The sequence below is a fragment of the Littorina saxatilis genome, linkage group LG15, assembly GCF_037325665.1.
Source record: "Littorina saxatilis isolate snail1 linkage group LG15, US_GU_Lsax_2.0, whole genome shotgun sequence".
Taxonomy (NCBI): domain Eukaryota; kingdom Metazoa; phylum Mollusca; class Gastropoda; order Littorinimorpha; family Littorinidae; genus Littorina; species Littorina saxatilis.
In genome coordinates, this window is record NC_090259.1 from 15,808,822 (window position 1) to 15,823,901 (window position 15,080).

At 40.8% G+C, this 15,080-nt stretch overlaps 1 protein-coding gene across 5 annotated transcripts in view; it reads right to left on the reverse strand.

Annotated features, from left to right (window-relative positions):
* Positions 1 to 10,156: 10,156 nt before the first annotated feature.
* The window catches only part of LOC138948657 (cytosolic phospholipase A2-like), a 51,895-nt gene continuing 46,971 nt past the window's right edge, over positions 10,157 to 15,080 (reverse strand). For all 5 annotated transcript variants that reach the window (XM_070320237.1, XM_070320233.1, XM_070320236.1 and 2 more), the window contains 3 exons: positions 13,896 to 14,074; positions 13,141 to 13,327; positions 10,157 to 11,891 (listed from right to left, as the gene is read on the reverse strand). In XM_070320237.1, the coding sequence (XP_070176338.1) occupies positions 11,521 to 11,891; positions 13,141 to 13,327; positions 13,896 to 14,074 (737 nt within the window). In that variant the 3' untranslated portion in view covers positions 10,157 to 11,520. The remainder of the gene's footprint in view (positions 11,892 to 13,140; positions 13,328 to 13,895; positions 14,075 to 15,080) is intronic.

The following is a 15,080-nucleotide window of genomic DNA, read 5'->3' on the forward strand; positions in this document are numbered from 1 at the left end:
CTTAACTCATTGTCTCCCAGGTACGGATATATCCGTACCCACTCATTTGGCTCTATCTGACCTGGTACGGATATCGTACACACAGTCACTTCAGTCGCTTCCTGTAACGTCGATCTAACGCCTGCATTCCATCGTGTTGATACACAGTTGATTTGCTACACAGTTACTACAATTCCGAGTGACCTGCTGCAGCACAGCTGGTCTCGGCGAAAGAAAACTTGGTCAACATAGGTGGGGTAAAACGTGTTAAGGCCTCAACACTTGAAATCAGACCTTAAAAGGGAATGTAGCCTTAAAAAATGGAGGCAAATTTACACAAGTTCTGAATGAAAGTCTAGTCGAAAAACCAGGGTCTTAAAGGCGGGGGGGGGGGGGGGGGGGGGTGTAAACGGGGAGTCTTAAAAGGGTGGGGTTTTGGTCCTAGCTTTCCACTGGGAGAAAGCGACCCACATTTTCCAGCTTTGGGTATAATAGAGTAAATAACTGAATGAAATGAATGGAATTAAAAGGGTGGGTCTGCTGTACTGACAACTCGCAGTCTGCTGCTATGCCGGCCTTCAATGCTGACTTTTTGAAGCTGTGAAAAATAGCTGATCATAACTTAGTGAAAGCAATTAACAAAATAGTCAAAGTTCTCTCAGCAGCGACAACTATAAGTCACTTGGCTCTTGTCACCTTTGAAAATGCCGGAAGCCGAGTGGATGAGCAATGTATTTTCATTCTCACAGTCAAATACTGTTTGCATGCTTAATGAGTCGACCAAGATGAGAATGAGTTACTCTGTAGCTGACAAGCTCAACTTCGTCAAACTTGGCTTTAACAGTTAGTTTTTTTTTTTATATCTTACTTTACTTCTTTGTTTGTGACCCCCCCCCCCCCCCCCCAACGGTCTTGTACACAGTGTAAACCAGTTTTGCGTTACTTGTAATAAGGAGACAAATAAATCTCATAATCTTAGTTGACCTCACCACTGATGCATGGACTATTTACTGACGAAGAAATCAAGTCTGTTCTCAAGAGGAGGAGACTGAAAACTGACACTGAGACATCACGGATATCTCTGCAGTCATCATCTGCTGATCTTAGTAGCTGATCTAACCGGCTGAGACAATTATTATGCCTATCGCGGGGCATAGGTACAAAAATAAAGTAAAAAATAAGGATGATGATCTTAGTAGGTATACGGAGTTACGTGTTTCGTAGGACCAAAAGGGCTTTCCAGCTTCAAAACAGAGACAGGTCGGAGTGTTTGCAGAGACTAGATGTTATACCTGTATATGTTATATGTTTGACAAAGGCATTGCATCCGGTTCAGAGCAGTTCTACACCGGCGAGTTTGCAGAGACTAGATTTGTATAGGTTTCAATGAGACTCACTGAGTTGCACCTTCAGAACTGACTTGAGTCATTCACCTCAATAAGAGACTATGTCTACTTCACGGCTTTGTATCTTCATATAACCTTCGTGGTTGAAAACGACGTTAAACACCAAATAAAGAAAGAAAGAAAGAAAGAAAGTATCTTCAGAACAGCCCAGACAAAAAGCTCTACATTGAAAACTCAACAGCGAGAATGGTTGACTTGCAGTTCGCCTCAGCCCACTCAGCCCACTAAACATGCTCAACAAAAGCTCAAGAACGAAGAGGCAGCCCGCGCCAGCCGAAAGAACCGCAGTCAACTTTGCGGGCGCGGCGTATCCGCTGAGATATCGGGATCTCCTCGGCCACAAAAATGTCAATGTCGGGAAAAACAGCTGTCCAATCAGAGGCCGCCGTTTGAGACAGGTGGCGCCCCGCGATAGGCATAATAATCGTCTCAGCTATTATTAGGGTTTGGGGTTGAGTAAGATAAACAATGCGGGATTTCAAACAAAATATGTAAAGAGTATACTTTTATTAGGAAAGAAAGCGAACATGGCTACTGCTAAAACATAACGGGATGGCGTAAAAACTGATGTTATTTTAAAAGTTGTTTTTCCGGATGAGTAGCATTGCAAGATGGAAGCGCTGTTGCCAGTCAAGAAAACCTGAACTCTGACAGTATTTAACATTTAATGTTGTGAAATAAATTTTTTAAAAATCAACAAATAAAACACAAAAAGAAGAGTGTCCTGATGTCTGTTGCGCTGGAGTGCATCTCCGTTTACCTTTAGGTGACTTTTCACAATATCTTTTGTTTCTATACTTTTGATTGTGCATGTATATTATAAAGTATTCTCTCTTTCATGATAATCATCATCGTCATCGTCGTCCTCATCGTCACGTATCATCATCATCATCATCATCATCATCAGTCATCATCATCATCATCATCATGTGTGTGCATGCGTGCCGCGTGCGTGAGTGTGTGTCAGTGTGTCAGTGTGTGCAGCGCGCGCGGCTCGTTTAACACTATGCTCACTACCTCGGAAAGTCTGTCCTTCTGTTCGTCTGTCTGCCAGTCAATTAAGCAAGCAAACACGCAAGCAGTTAGTCAAACCAGCAAGCGACATTTACAGAAAGCAATGCATACATCAATAATTGAACAAGAAAGCAATCTAGCAATCAATTGATTGCTCCCATGGGGTCGCCTTCACGCGGCGGGAGTGTTTCCACAGAGCTACCCCACCCCTTTACTTCTCTTCTTTTGTCTTATTTCTGCCTTACCAGTCCTTTCACCTATATTTCCTTCCAAGAAAACTCTCCCTACTATTCCCTGCAGTTTTCCAATTCTTTTCTTGTTGTCTTATTTCTACCTGACTGGATCCATCACCTTTATTTCACTTACCGAAAGTCTTCTTTTCCACATCCTTATTTCTCTGCCCCCCGCATGTCGTAAGAGGCGACTAACGGATTCTGTTTCTCCTTTTACCCTTGTTGAGTGTTTCTTGTATAGAATATAGTCAATGTTTGTAAAGATTTTAGTCAAGCAGTATGTAAGAAATGTTTAGTCCTTTGTACTGGAAACTTGCATTCTCCCAGTAAGGTCATATATTGTACTACGTTGCAAGCCCCTGGAGCAATTTTTTTATTAGTGCTTTTGTGAACAAGAAACACTTAACAAGTGGCTCTATCCCATCTCCCCCCTTTCCCCTATCCCATCTCCCCCCCTTTCCCTCGTCGCGATATAACCTTCGTGGTTGAAAACGACGTTAAACACCAAATAAAGAAAGAAAGAATCAATTGATTAATTAATCTATCATGTAAGCCGCAAGCAAACCGAACGAAAGAAAGACAGACAAGAGACAGATAGACAAATAGATACAGAGACAGATACTGAAAGAGAGACAGAAAGAAATGAAACAGATGAACAATAATATATTAAGATGTTTGGTGGCTTCTTGTGTGACCAGCTTTTTCGTGGATCCGAGGGGAGCATTTCGTCTTCTGTTTCATCTTTATCGACCAGAGCATTTCGTCTTCTGTTTCATCTTTATCGACCAGAGCATTTCGTCTTCTGTTTCATCTTTATCGATCAGAGCATTTCGTCTTCTGTTTCATCTTTATCGACCAGAGCATTTCGTCTTCTGTTTCATCTTTATCGACCAGAGCATTTCGTCTTCTGTTTCATCTTTATCGATCAGAGCATTTCGTCTTCTGTTTCATCTTTATCGACCAGAGCATTTCGTCTTCTGTTTCATCTTTATCGACCAGAGCATTTCGTCTTCTGTTTCATCTTTATCGACCAGAGCATTTCGTCTTCTGTTTCATCTTTATCGACCAGAGCATTTCGTCTTCTGTTTCATCTTTATCGACCAGAGCATTTCGTCTTCTGTTTCATCTTTATCGACCAGAGCATTTCGTCTTCTGTTTCATCTTTATCGACCAGAGCATTTCGTCTTCTGTTTCATCTTTATCGACCAAGGCCGATGTCTACAAATGTACAGAGCTGTCATCATATTCGCGTGTTCAGTAAGTGTTTAGCATTTGCCTTATCTTTGAATTCGTGGTTACAAAAACAACGATTGTAAAGAGTGAATGTTTACAATCGTTGTTTTCGTAACCACGAATCCAACGCCGCGATGGTTCCACATGGCTCTTATTTTGAAAATCCACGTTGATCCTGAAGCTCAAACCCACTCAATACTTCGATTTGTCACATTATCAACATTGTTTTTGTCACCCGTGTGGTTATGAATGAAAACTCGTGAAAAGGATGGCAAACCCCCCCCCCCCCCAAAAAAAAAACAAAAAAAAACACCTGCGCTTAGAACTGTACCCACGGAATACGCGCGATATAAGCCTCATATTGATAGAAACAAGCATATAATCGCTTGTTTATTTCTTCAGTCTCGTGTCTGCTTCGATAGCACACACCTGATGTTAAACAAGTCGCGTAAGGCGAAATTACTACATTTAGTCAAGCTGTGGAACTCACAGAATGAAACTGAACGTAGTCCGCCGCTAGTGCAAAAGGCAGTGAAAGTGACGAGCCTGTTTGGCGCAGTAGCGATTGCGCTGTGCTTCATAGCACGCTTTACTGTACCTCTCTTCGTTTTAACTTTCTGAGCGTGTTTTTAATCCAAACATATCATATCTATATGTTTTTGGAATCAGGAACCGACAAGGAATAAGATGAAATAGTTTTTAAAACGATTTCGGACATTTTATTTTGATCATAATTTTTATATTTTTAATTTTCAGAGCCTGTTTTTAATCCAAATATAACATATGTATATGTTTTTGGAATCAGAAAATGACGAAGAATAAGATGAAATTGTTTTTGGATCGTTTAATAAAAAAATAATTTTAATTACAAATTTCCGATTTTTAATGACCAAACTCACTCATTAGTTTTTAAGCCACCAAGCTGAAATGCAATACCAAACCCCGGGCTTCGTCGAAGATTGCTTTGCCAAAATTTCAATCAATTTGATTGAAAAATGAGGGTGTGACAGTGCCGCCTCAACTTTTACAAAAAGCCGGATATGACGTCATCAAAGACATTTATCGAAAAAAAGAAAAAAGTCCGGGGATATCATACCCAGGAACTCTCATGTCAAATTTCATAAAGATCGGTCCAGTAGTTTAGTCTGAATCGCTCTACACACACACACGCGCGCGCACACACACACACATACACCACGACCCTCGTCTCGATTCCCCCCTCGATGTTAAAACATTTAGTCATAACTTGACTAAATGTAAAAAGACTCAAGGGCAAGGATCACAGGTGCATGCAGAGGCAGAAACAATATCATAATAGGCATGAACACCAGAAAACACTTTATAAATAAATAAGTAAATGTTATTTCTTTCAATTTTATTTTGTGCAGCAAAGAACAATAACGATCAATAAATATACAGTCAACAAAAACAACACAATCGGAATGATCTATTTGAAAGAAGAGAACCCCAAAATATGCATATGCAGACGGATTTCAGCAATGTTTCTGCAGGACAGTGTCTACAGCTTTGTGCTTTCCATTCACAACTTTTCATTCGCTCTACAAAACACTTCTATTCTTGCTACTTTTCAAAATGTATAAAGCTGTCTCCTAAAACTATTTGATAAAAAAAATAAAAAATAAAATATAAAAAAATGTGACCAACAAAGTACAAATAAAAATAACCCAAACAACCAACTCCCTAACAGTGAGGGCCCCAAAGGGTTTAAAATCGTGATCGTGATTGGTGTTTTTTGACCTTTCTGTGACCGTGATTGCCGAAATTTCCATTTCTGTGATCGTGATGGGACTTTGCCCGTGATCCGTGATGACCAAAAAATCAAGTCTCGTGATCGTGATCGTCATTTGTTTTCATCATTGACTGCGGTGATCATTGACAAAAATCAAGGTAACTGTGATCGTGAAAGCTAAAATTTCCCTTCCCGTGATCGTGATGATACCCCCCCCTTTGGGGCCCTCAACAGTGTTTCCTTAAAAAAAAATACATCCAACAAAGACTCCTTCACACACTTCTGTTCAAAAAGCAGAAAAAGAAACAAGTCGCGTAAGGCGAAATTACTACATTTAATCAAACTGTGAAACTCACAGAATGAAACTGAACGCACTGGATTTTTCACAATGACCGTAGTCCGCCGCTTGTGCATAACGGAGTGAAACTGACGAGCCTGTTCAGCGCGGTAGTGGTTTCGCTGTGCTGCATAGCACGCTTTTCTGTACCTCTCTTCGTTTTAACTTTCTGAGCGTGTTTTTAATCCAAACATATCATATCTGTATGTTTTTGGAATCAGGAACCGACAAGGAATAAGATGAAATTGTTTTTAAATCGATTTTGGAAATTTAATTTTGATCATAATTTTTATATTTTTAATTTTTAGAGCTTGTTTTTATTCCAAATATAACATATTTATATTTTTTTGAAATCAGGAAATGATGTAGAATAAGATGAACGTAAATTTGGATCGTTTTATATATAAACGAATTATTACAATTTTCAGATTTTTAATGACCAAAGTCATTAATTAATTTTTAAGCCACCAAGCTGAAATGCTATACCGAAGTCCGGCCTTTGTCGAAGATTGCTTTACAAAAATGTCAATCAATTTGATTAAAAAATGAGAGTGTGACAGTGCCGCCTCAACTTTTACAAAAAGCCGGATATGACGTCATCAAAAGTATTTACCAAAAAAAGAAAAAAAAGTCCGGGGATATCATTCCCAGGAACTCTCATGTAAAATGTCATAAAGATCGGTCCAGTAGTTTGGTCTGAATCGCTCTACACACACACGCACAGACAGACAGACAGACAGACAGACAGACAGACAGACACAGACAGACACAGACACACAGAGACACACCGAGACACACAGACACAGACACACACAGACACACAGACACATACACTACGACCCTCGTCTCGATTCCCCCTCTATGTTAAAACATTTAGTCAAAACTTGACTAAATGTAAAAAATGGAAATGTTTCGATTAAGAACAACGGCGACAGCTGCAACATCAACTATAACACCGACAGCACTGCAACGCAACGAAGATCGACAAGCTCAGTAAATTGATTTTTGGCCTACCTGGCCTTCGAAGCAAAGAGGGTTATTCGGAGCCGAAAAACATTAGTTTCCCAGCTCAAAAATGCCTCTTTAAATAAAAACGCATTCATGGTCACACGAAAGAATGAGGAAACAACTTAAACAAAATATATCAAATAGCATTTTTTGTCAAAAACAAAACAACTAAAGAATAGACAACCACACTGCTATGATGAAACGCACAATGTATACTAATCAATAAATCAATAATAATGACAAGGAGCGATAAAAACCGATTCCGCTCATCAGTCCATCAGACTGTATTTTAGGCTACACTGACGTCATTCAGTCTGACGTAAGAGATCACGAATGATTGCGTCAGCAACTACGTCATCGCGCGTCACAATCTGAGGTTTGATCAGCACCAGGGCCAGTCAATTAATGCTGATATGACTGATTTTTCATAGACAATACCCAGTCCATGGCTTGGGAAACTCACAAATCTCTCTCTCTCTCTCCCCCCCCCCCCCTCTCTCTCTCTCCCTCTGTGAGTACGCGCGTGTGCTAATGTGTGAATGCATACGCGTTCTCTTCTTTTTGAAATAAAAATGACAATCTGAACTTAAAACCAAATCAGAATAAATATTTCATCAACGTATTTCTAACATAGCCTACTGCATTCATTTTTACACATGTTAACTGAAAATAGTCGTCGCGGAAAGAGTTTCTGTTTTCAATAGTAGGGGAAGGGCTCCTAATATGGACCACTTTTTGTTTCATGCTGATAAATAGCTTGTTTTCTTGCGAAGAAGTTTCATTTTGTGTTTGGTAGTCCTTCTCTCTTAGGTTAACCGTTAGGCCTAATTAGAATGAAATAGCTTTGATAGACATTCAGCAAAAATTAAATACAGAAAAAATCACAAAGGGTCCATATTAGGAGCCTGGGCGCCTAATATGGACCAGTGAAGCGGCCTTCGCGAATCACTGTAAAAAGCCCCCTATATTTCAAAATAACATGATACAACTTAGTGTACAAGTCAGCCTAATTAAAATATGCTCTAGATTTATCTGTTTCAGGTTGATGAGAGCATTATTTGAAGCACATCGAGAAACTAAAGAAGCTTATCAAAAACAGCGTGAAAATAAGTGAAATTATCAACTTCCACGAAAAGAAGACTTTTTGTTGCATTTTTTTTAAATCTCGAGGGCTAGTTATAGGTTATTTCCAGCAAGCTTCTTACTGAATTAATGAAAATAGCCTTTAGCTTTTATTTTCTTCGATTTGTTGAAGGTGGTCCATATTAGGGGACTCGCACATACTTTGAGATTTTGCTATTATTTTTTGTTTGCAGTAGAAACTCGGGGTCAACACTGCTAAAATGTAACAAATACGGTTTTAGCTGTCATATATAGCAATTTTTGTGTGATAAAAGCTTTGGCTGTGGACAGAAACGAGTCCGTTTTAGGCGGCAAATTTAGAGTGAACGCTGCCAAAAGTGAAAAAAAGAGAAAAAGCCTAACGGTTTTGAGATTTCTGTTTCTGCAACTGTTTTGACATGTGCAAGTTATCCAGAGAGGGTGAATACAGCGAATAAAACTTTTTTGAGCGCTCTAGCGCCGTTAGTTTGTCAGAACAGAAGGTGGTCCATATTAGGAGCCGGTCCATATTAGGAGCCCTTCCCCTACTGCAGGCAATATTATTTCATTCATGAGGATGGACACGGGTCAACGTTATGTGCAGCCATAGAAAAGTTATCCAGGCATGGGAATTGAAAAAAGTTAAAAAGGCTGAACATTTGTAAGTAATATCAAAATCGTCGGCGCGAACCGCCTAGTCTTTAGGGGGGTCCGGGGGCATGCTCCCCCGGAATTTGTTTTCTCCAAAGAACCCAAATAGTGCAATTTGGTGTCATCTGAGCTCCAAGTTTGCCATTAAATTCAGTTTTCCGAACCATTATTGCCTCCCCCATTTATTTTTTCGGCGGACACTTTTGCTTTTTCGGCGGAACAAAAAAAAATATTTCGGCGGAAATTTTCCTTTCGGCGGACAATTCCCATGCCTGTTATCCATGTCCAATCCCCGTGTCACCACTGTGGCATGTAAAAGACCTCGGTCATTCTGCAAGAAATGTAGGTGGCTCAGTATACCTAAACGCTCACACGTACGTATGGGCAGCGCGACTCTGTTGCTGCTAGCTTTCCAATTGGACGAAGCGACCCGAATTTCCCAGCAATGGGACAATGAAGAACTGGAATTTAAAAAAATAGAACAAAACAAATCAAATGGATATGCAGGCTAACTCCCTGCTAAATCCAAGCCTCTGAGCCATAGGTATGTTTAAGATTTCATTATCAGCCTTGAGGAGGAATGTTTCAGACAACACAGAAGACGTTAGGTTGGTTTGAGCTCGCTGGTACTCGTAAACTTACACGTTTTGTTTCGAATCGCTCACGTTATTTCTATGAAGACAGATGATTTGCGACAAACGTATAGCAATGTATGAAGAAAGATGATTTGCAACACACGTAGCGAACGTACCAAAACATGCAATAATGGATTAGACTGAAGTTGTATGAAGGTACGGCTCCGGTAAATGGAACACCTTCAACAGTTTGTTAAAGTTCTGTACATATCACTGTACAATGAATGTTAAAAAACTACTAACACTCATTCCGTCTCAATCATCAGAAAGCAAGTTTCTGCAATAATTAAGGTCTTGACGATAAATACATCTTTACAATCATCGATTGTTATCAATCATCTTTTCTCGGCAGTAAATACACCCTGACAATCATCATTTCTCAGACAATCATCACCATTAGATGATCAGTGGCTTGTTAGGTGTGTTTTTTTCTTGACGATCGTCCCGACTGTAGGCCTATAGTGTTCTTTTCTGTGCGATCTGTTGCAATCTTAATGTCTGGAACATTATCGATTCTTTATCAGACAACCAGTCCTTTTTGAGTATCATCAAGACCTCCTAATGTTGGTTGCTTGCTTCGCCGTCATCATATCCAAGTAATGAAAAATCATATGTTCTTGAGACACAATGCACTGTCTTCCACCACTTCTTGAGTAATTTAGACCAATCAATCAATCAGTCAATCAGTCAATCACTCACTCAATCAATCAATCATCATCATAACTTCACACTTCTCATTTTGGAGGGCAGTCGTCCTATTCCTGCAATAACAATGTTCAAAACCCCATCACTTTTTGTAAGTCATCAAGTCGTGTCTGCCAGTCTTGGCATTTATTTCACCCAGGCAATCATCCTGCCTTTCATAATATTCTTTTATACATGTATGTATTAGCAATCATAATGTCATCAATAGTAATCAAGTTTTTACTCGCACATTAACACGCAATCATGACGGAGATCTGACTAAAAAATGCCCCTTTCATAAACCGGCAATCATAATAATAATAATAATAAGAACATTTATATAGCGCTAAATCAAAAACTTTCGTTAAAAAGGCTTGCTCTAAGCGCTTGACATCTAAACTAAAACGTCATTCACACTCTTTACAATGATGTACAAGAACTTCATGTCACACTCTTTCATTCAGTATAGCACCATTCACACAGTTGTTATTCTGTACAAGACAATAAGTTAGTCTAACATTTAGAATGTTCATAACGGATCCTGCTCTTACTCCGGAATAAGCAAGCAATCATAATCCTGCTCTTACTTGGGAATAAGCAAGCAATCATAATCCTGCTCTTACTTGGGAATAAGCAAGCAATCATAATCCTGCTCTTACTTGGGAATAAGCAATCAATCATAATCCTGCTCTTACTTGGGAATAAGCAAGCAATCATAATCCTGCTCTTACTTGGGAATAAGCAATCAATCATAATCCTGCTCTTACTTGGGAATAAGCAATCAATCATAATCCCGCTCTTACTTGGGAATAAGCAATCAATTCTAATCCTGCTCTTACTTGGGAATAAGCAATCAATCATAATCCTGCTCTTACTTGGGAATAAGCAATCAATCATAATCCTGCTCTTACTTGGGAATAAGCAATCAATCATAATCCTGCTCTTACTTGGGAATAAGCAATCAATCATAATCCTGCTCTTTCTCCGGAATAAGCAATCAATCATAATCCTGCTCTTACTTGCACATAAACTACCAATCATATTTATAATTGTTCATAATCCAGAGATTACAACAGACAACCATACCAGCAATCCCAATCACATAAACCAGCAGTCACAATCCAGTTTGTACGGAAATCCATGAATTGTGCGGAAACCAGCAATCAAAATCGCATCAACCAGCAACAGTAATCACACACACACACATGTCACACACAAGCAATCACAATCTAGTTCTGACTCATACAAAAATCAGCAGTCAAACAATTGCTTGAACCAGCAATTTTAATGAAGTTCTGACCTACACATAAAGTGAACCAGCAATTACAATCACACAAACCAGCGATCACAATTACACAACTTGAAACCAGCAACCACAATCTAGTTCTGACTTGTACAGAAACCAGCGCTGCATTTACAATCGCACAAACCAGCAAGTTTAATGAAGTCCTAACCGACACACAAAACCAACCAGCAATTACAATCACAATCACAATCGAGTGATCTGGGTCTGTGGCTCTGATTTGTCCTCCTCCTCCACACTGGCAACCTCGTTGTCCAGGGACCGGATGTAGGCCTCCAGTTTATCGTCCTGCTTCCGGTTGCGCAGGCTCAACCTCTTGATGTCCTTCAAGTTGCAAGGTCGCCGGATGCTGTGACGTCGCCTGGCCCGGATGCAGTGGCGGATTTCGCGTTTGATCTCCTCCACGTAGAGTAGCGTGTTGAACTCGGCTAGCTCCGTGAGGCGATCAAAGGCATTGTGGGTGTAGCGAAAGTTGAAGGTCGAGTAAGGTCGCTCCGGGTCGTCGAAGATGTCGAAGTCGGCAAAGTCCTTCTCTTCCTGCGTGGTCCGTGGAACGCCTAGGAGTAAAATAAAAGAGTGTTTTGTTACTTGTGACAAACATGTACTTCGCTCGTTTATTTTATCGTAGCGTCACCCTCCCTCACTCTACTGTCCCTCTTCTCAACCCTCGCTCACAAACCTAGTCTTCCACCATCCCATTCCCTGTGGATTCTTCGCGCAAATTTACCTGGTGTCTTCTCTTCCCTGAAGGTGATGTCTATGAACAATGAGGTTTCTTTATCGTAGTGCCAACCTCGCGCAAATTTACCCGGTTTCTTCTCTTCCCTGAAGGTGATGTCTATGAACAATGAGGTTTCTTTATCGTAGTGCCAACCTCGCGCAAATTTACCTGGTTTCTTCTCTTCCCTGAAGGTGATGTCTATGAACAATGAGGTTTCTTCATCGTAGTGCCAACCTCGCGCAAATTTACCCGGTTTCTTCTCTTCCCTGAAGGTGATGTCTATGAACAATGAGGTTTCTTTATCGTAGTGCCAACCTCGCGCAAATTTACCTGGTTTCTTCTCTTCCCTGAAGGTGATGTCTATGAACAATGAGGTTTCTTTATCGTAGTGCCAACCTCGCGCAAATTTACCTGGTTTCTTCTCTTCCCTGAAGGTGATGTCTCTGAACAATGAGGTTTCTTTATCGTAGTGCCAACCTCGCGCAAATTTACCCGGTTTCTTCTATTCCCTGAAGGTGATGTCGATGCGCAATGAGGTTTCTTTATCGTAGTGCCAACCTCGACCCCTAACATATCCCTCTCGATTCCCTATGGATTCTTCTCGACAGTTTACCTGGTTTTTTCTGGTCCCGAAAGGTGTTGTTGATGAGCACAAAGTGCATGACCACAGGGCAGTGATGTTTTCTTTATTGTAGTGCCACCCTCGTCCTTCACCATCCCATACTCTATGGATTTCTTCTAGTCAACTTACCTGGTGTCTTCTGCTCCCTATACGGGATTTTGATGACAAAGTGCATGACCACAGGGCAGTGATGTTTTCTTTATTGTAGTGCCACCCTCATCCTTCACCATCCCGTACTCTATGGATTTCTTCTTGTCAACTTACCTGGTGTCTTCTGCTCCCTAAACGGGATTTTGATGACAAAGTGCATGACCACAGGGCAGTGAGGATTTCTTAATCGTTATGCCCCCCCCCCCCTTTCCCTATTCTACTCTCCCACCACTCAACCCTCGCCCACACACCTAAACACCAAGTCCCTAGCTATTATCCAATACTCTATATGGATTTCTTCTCGTCAATGTACCTGGTTTCTTCTGGTCCCTAAAGGTGATGTTGATGAGGACAAAGTGCATGACCACCGGGCAGTGGGGGTCCTTGGGGTCCTTGAAGATGTAGCACTCCTTGAGACCCTCCCTGTCCACCACTGTGGGGTCAATGGGCGGGAAGGGAACGTTGTTCATCCGAGCCCACTTCTCCGCCAGGAGCAACTCCTGTGAACAGATGTATATGTTACAGTAAATGCTCATAACGTGGAAATTAACAATATGCACAGAAAAATTTCAGTAAAGTTAATTTGTAAATTTCCTGAATCACTCAGGGATTTGACAAATTTTCTGAAACAAAATCTAGGAAATTTATTAATTTCCTGATTTCCAGGGCTTGGAAATGTGTACATTTACTGCAAACATTTTTCAAGGAAAACGAGTTTGTAGATGGTGTGGAAACCATTTTTAGTTTTCAACATCCTTGATAGTCAACCTACATTCACGCAATGGTAAGATACGCACAAAATAGTAACTTCCTCTCGCATCTATTCACTCCAGCCTGAGTTGTCCTCAAAGTAATTTGGGGAGGAAAGGGGGATTAAAAAGGGGGTTCCAGTATGGCCTTTTTCATTCTCAAATATCTAAGCATGCCGTGTGCAACTGTTGAAACTTATCTTTTGTTGCACAGCTATTGAACCTTTATATCCGGAGAAATTCAATGCTCTCTCTCTATCTCTCTCCCTCCTCTCTCTCTCTCTCTCTCTCTCTCTCAAAGCTCTCCCCCCACACTTACCTTAAAAGGAGGCGTGGAATCACAGGGTCTGGCACTGAAGTCGAACGACAGCAGGAGGTCCACATGTCTCTGGGGACGGAGGAGGAGGGGGAAGGGTGAGTTGAAGGTCAACCCCCCATCCACCACATACATGCGTTTCAGGTTGGTCGGGTGCATGTCGAAGATCTCCTTGAAATGACCTATTAGAAATGAATAAATAAATAAAATTAATATATACAATCTAAAATTGAAATTAAAATGTAGAATTTTGTAGACCATGGCAGCGCAAACATTCTTTCAGACAAGAGAGAGTGGGATACATTTCTCATACGCGACCGCCTTTTTGTTTCCTTCTAATGGAAGGGAGGTAAACACGTACAGGTTGGCGGTAAACAGTTTTCTCCCTTGCATCATACTTGATCCACACGGAGCTGTTACGGTGTGACGTTTTCATCTTTCGCCGTGTTGATATTTCGCTTCTCGGCCTCGTTGATCTAGTATAAACTCTACACTGAACAAAAAAACACCCTTCGATAGTACTGATGAGCGACCTTGTGTACCTTACATTCTTGGGGCCAAATTTTTCCAACAAATTTGTTTTATTTAACTTAGAAATTTGATTCATCCTAAAATGTTTTCCTTCTTACTCAAGGGACGTAACACGTTTTCGAAGAATTCGATTTTGGGGGTGAAATCTATTAAATTTAACCACCAATTTTCTTCACATGCAAGAAACTGACATGCTTTTCGTCCATAATTAATTTCATTTCTTAATAATTTTACCAGGAAACAACATTTCAGTCTTGAGTATATGTCGAGGGGGAAATATGTACACAGGCGCAAGATAAAATCGTGACAACGGTCGCAGGACTGGGACTGGGACTGGCGCTCGCGAAGTTATCCCCAGTGTCTCAAACACACACACACACACTAACACACACACACACTGACACACCCCCACACATCCCCGCACACACACACTCTCTCTCTCTCTCTCTCTCTCTCTCTCTCTCTCTCTCTCTCTCTCTCTCTCTCTCTCTCTATTTTGATGTTTTACTAGTTTAATACCTTGATGAGATACTGTTCATTTTAGGTATGAAATGATAGCATGAGCATGTGCATGTGTGTAGGTATGCGAGCGCACGCTCGCGCGCGCGAGCATGTGTATGTGGGGGGGATGTGTGTGTGTAGGCCTATATGTGTGCA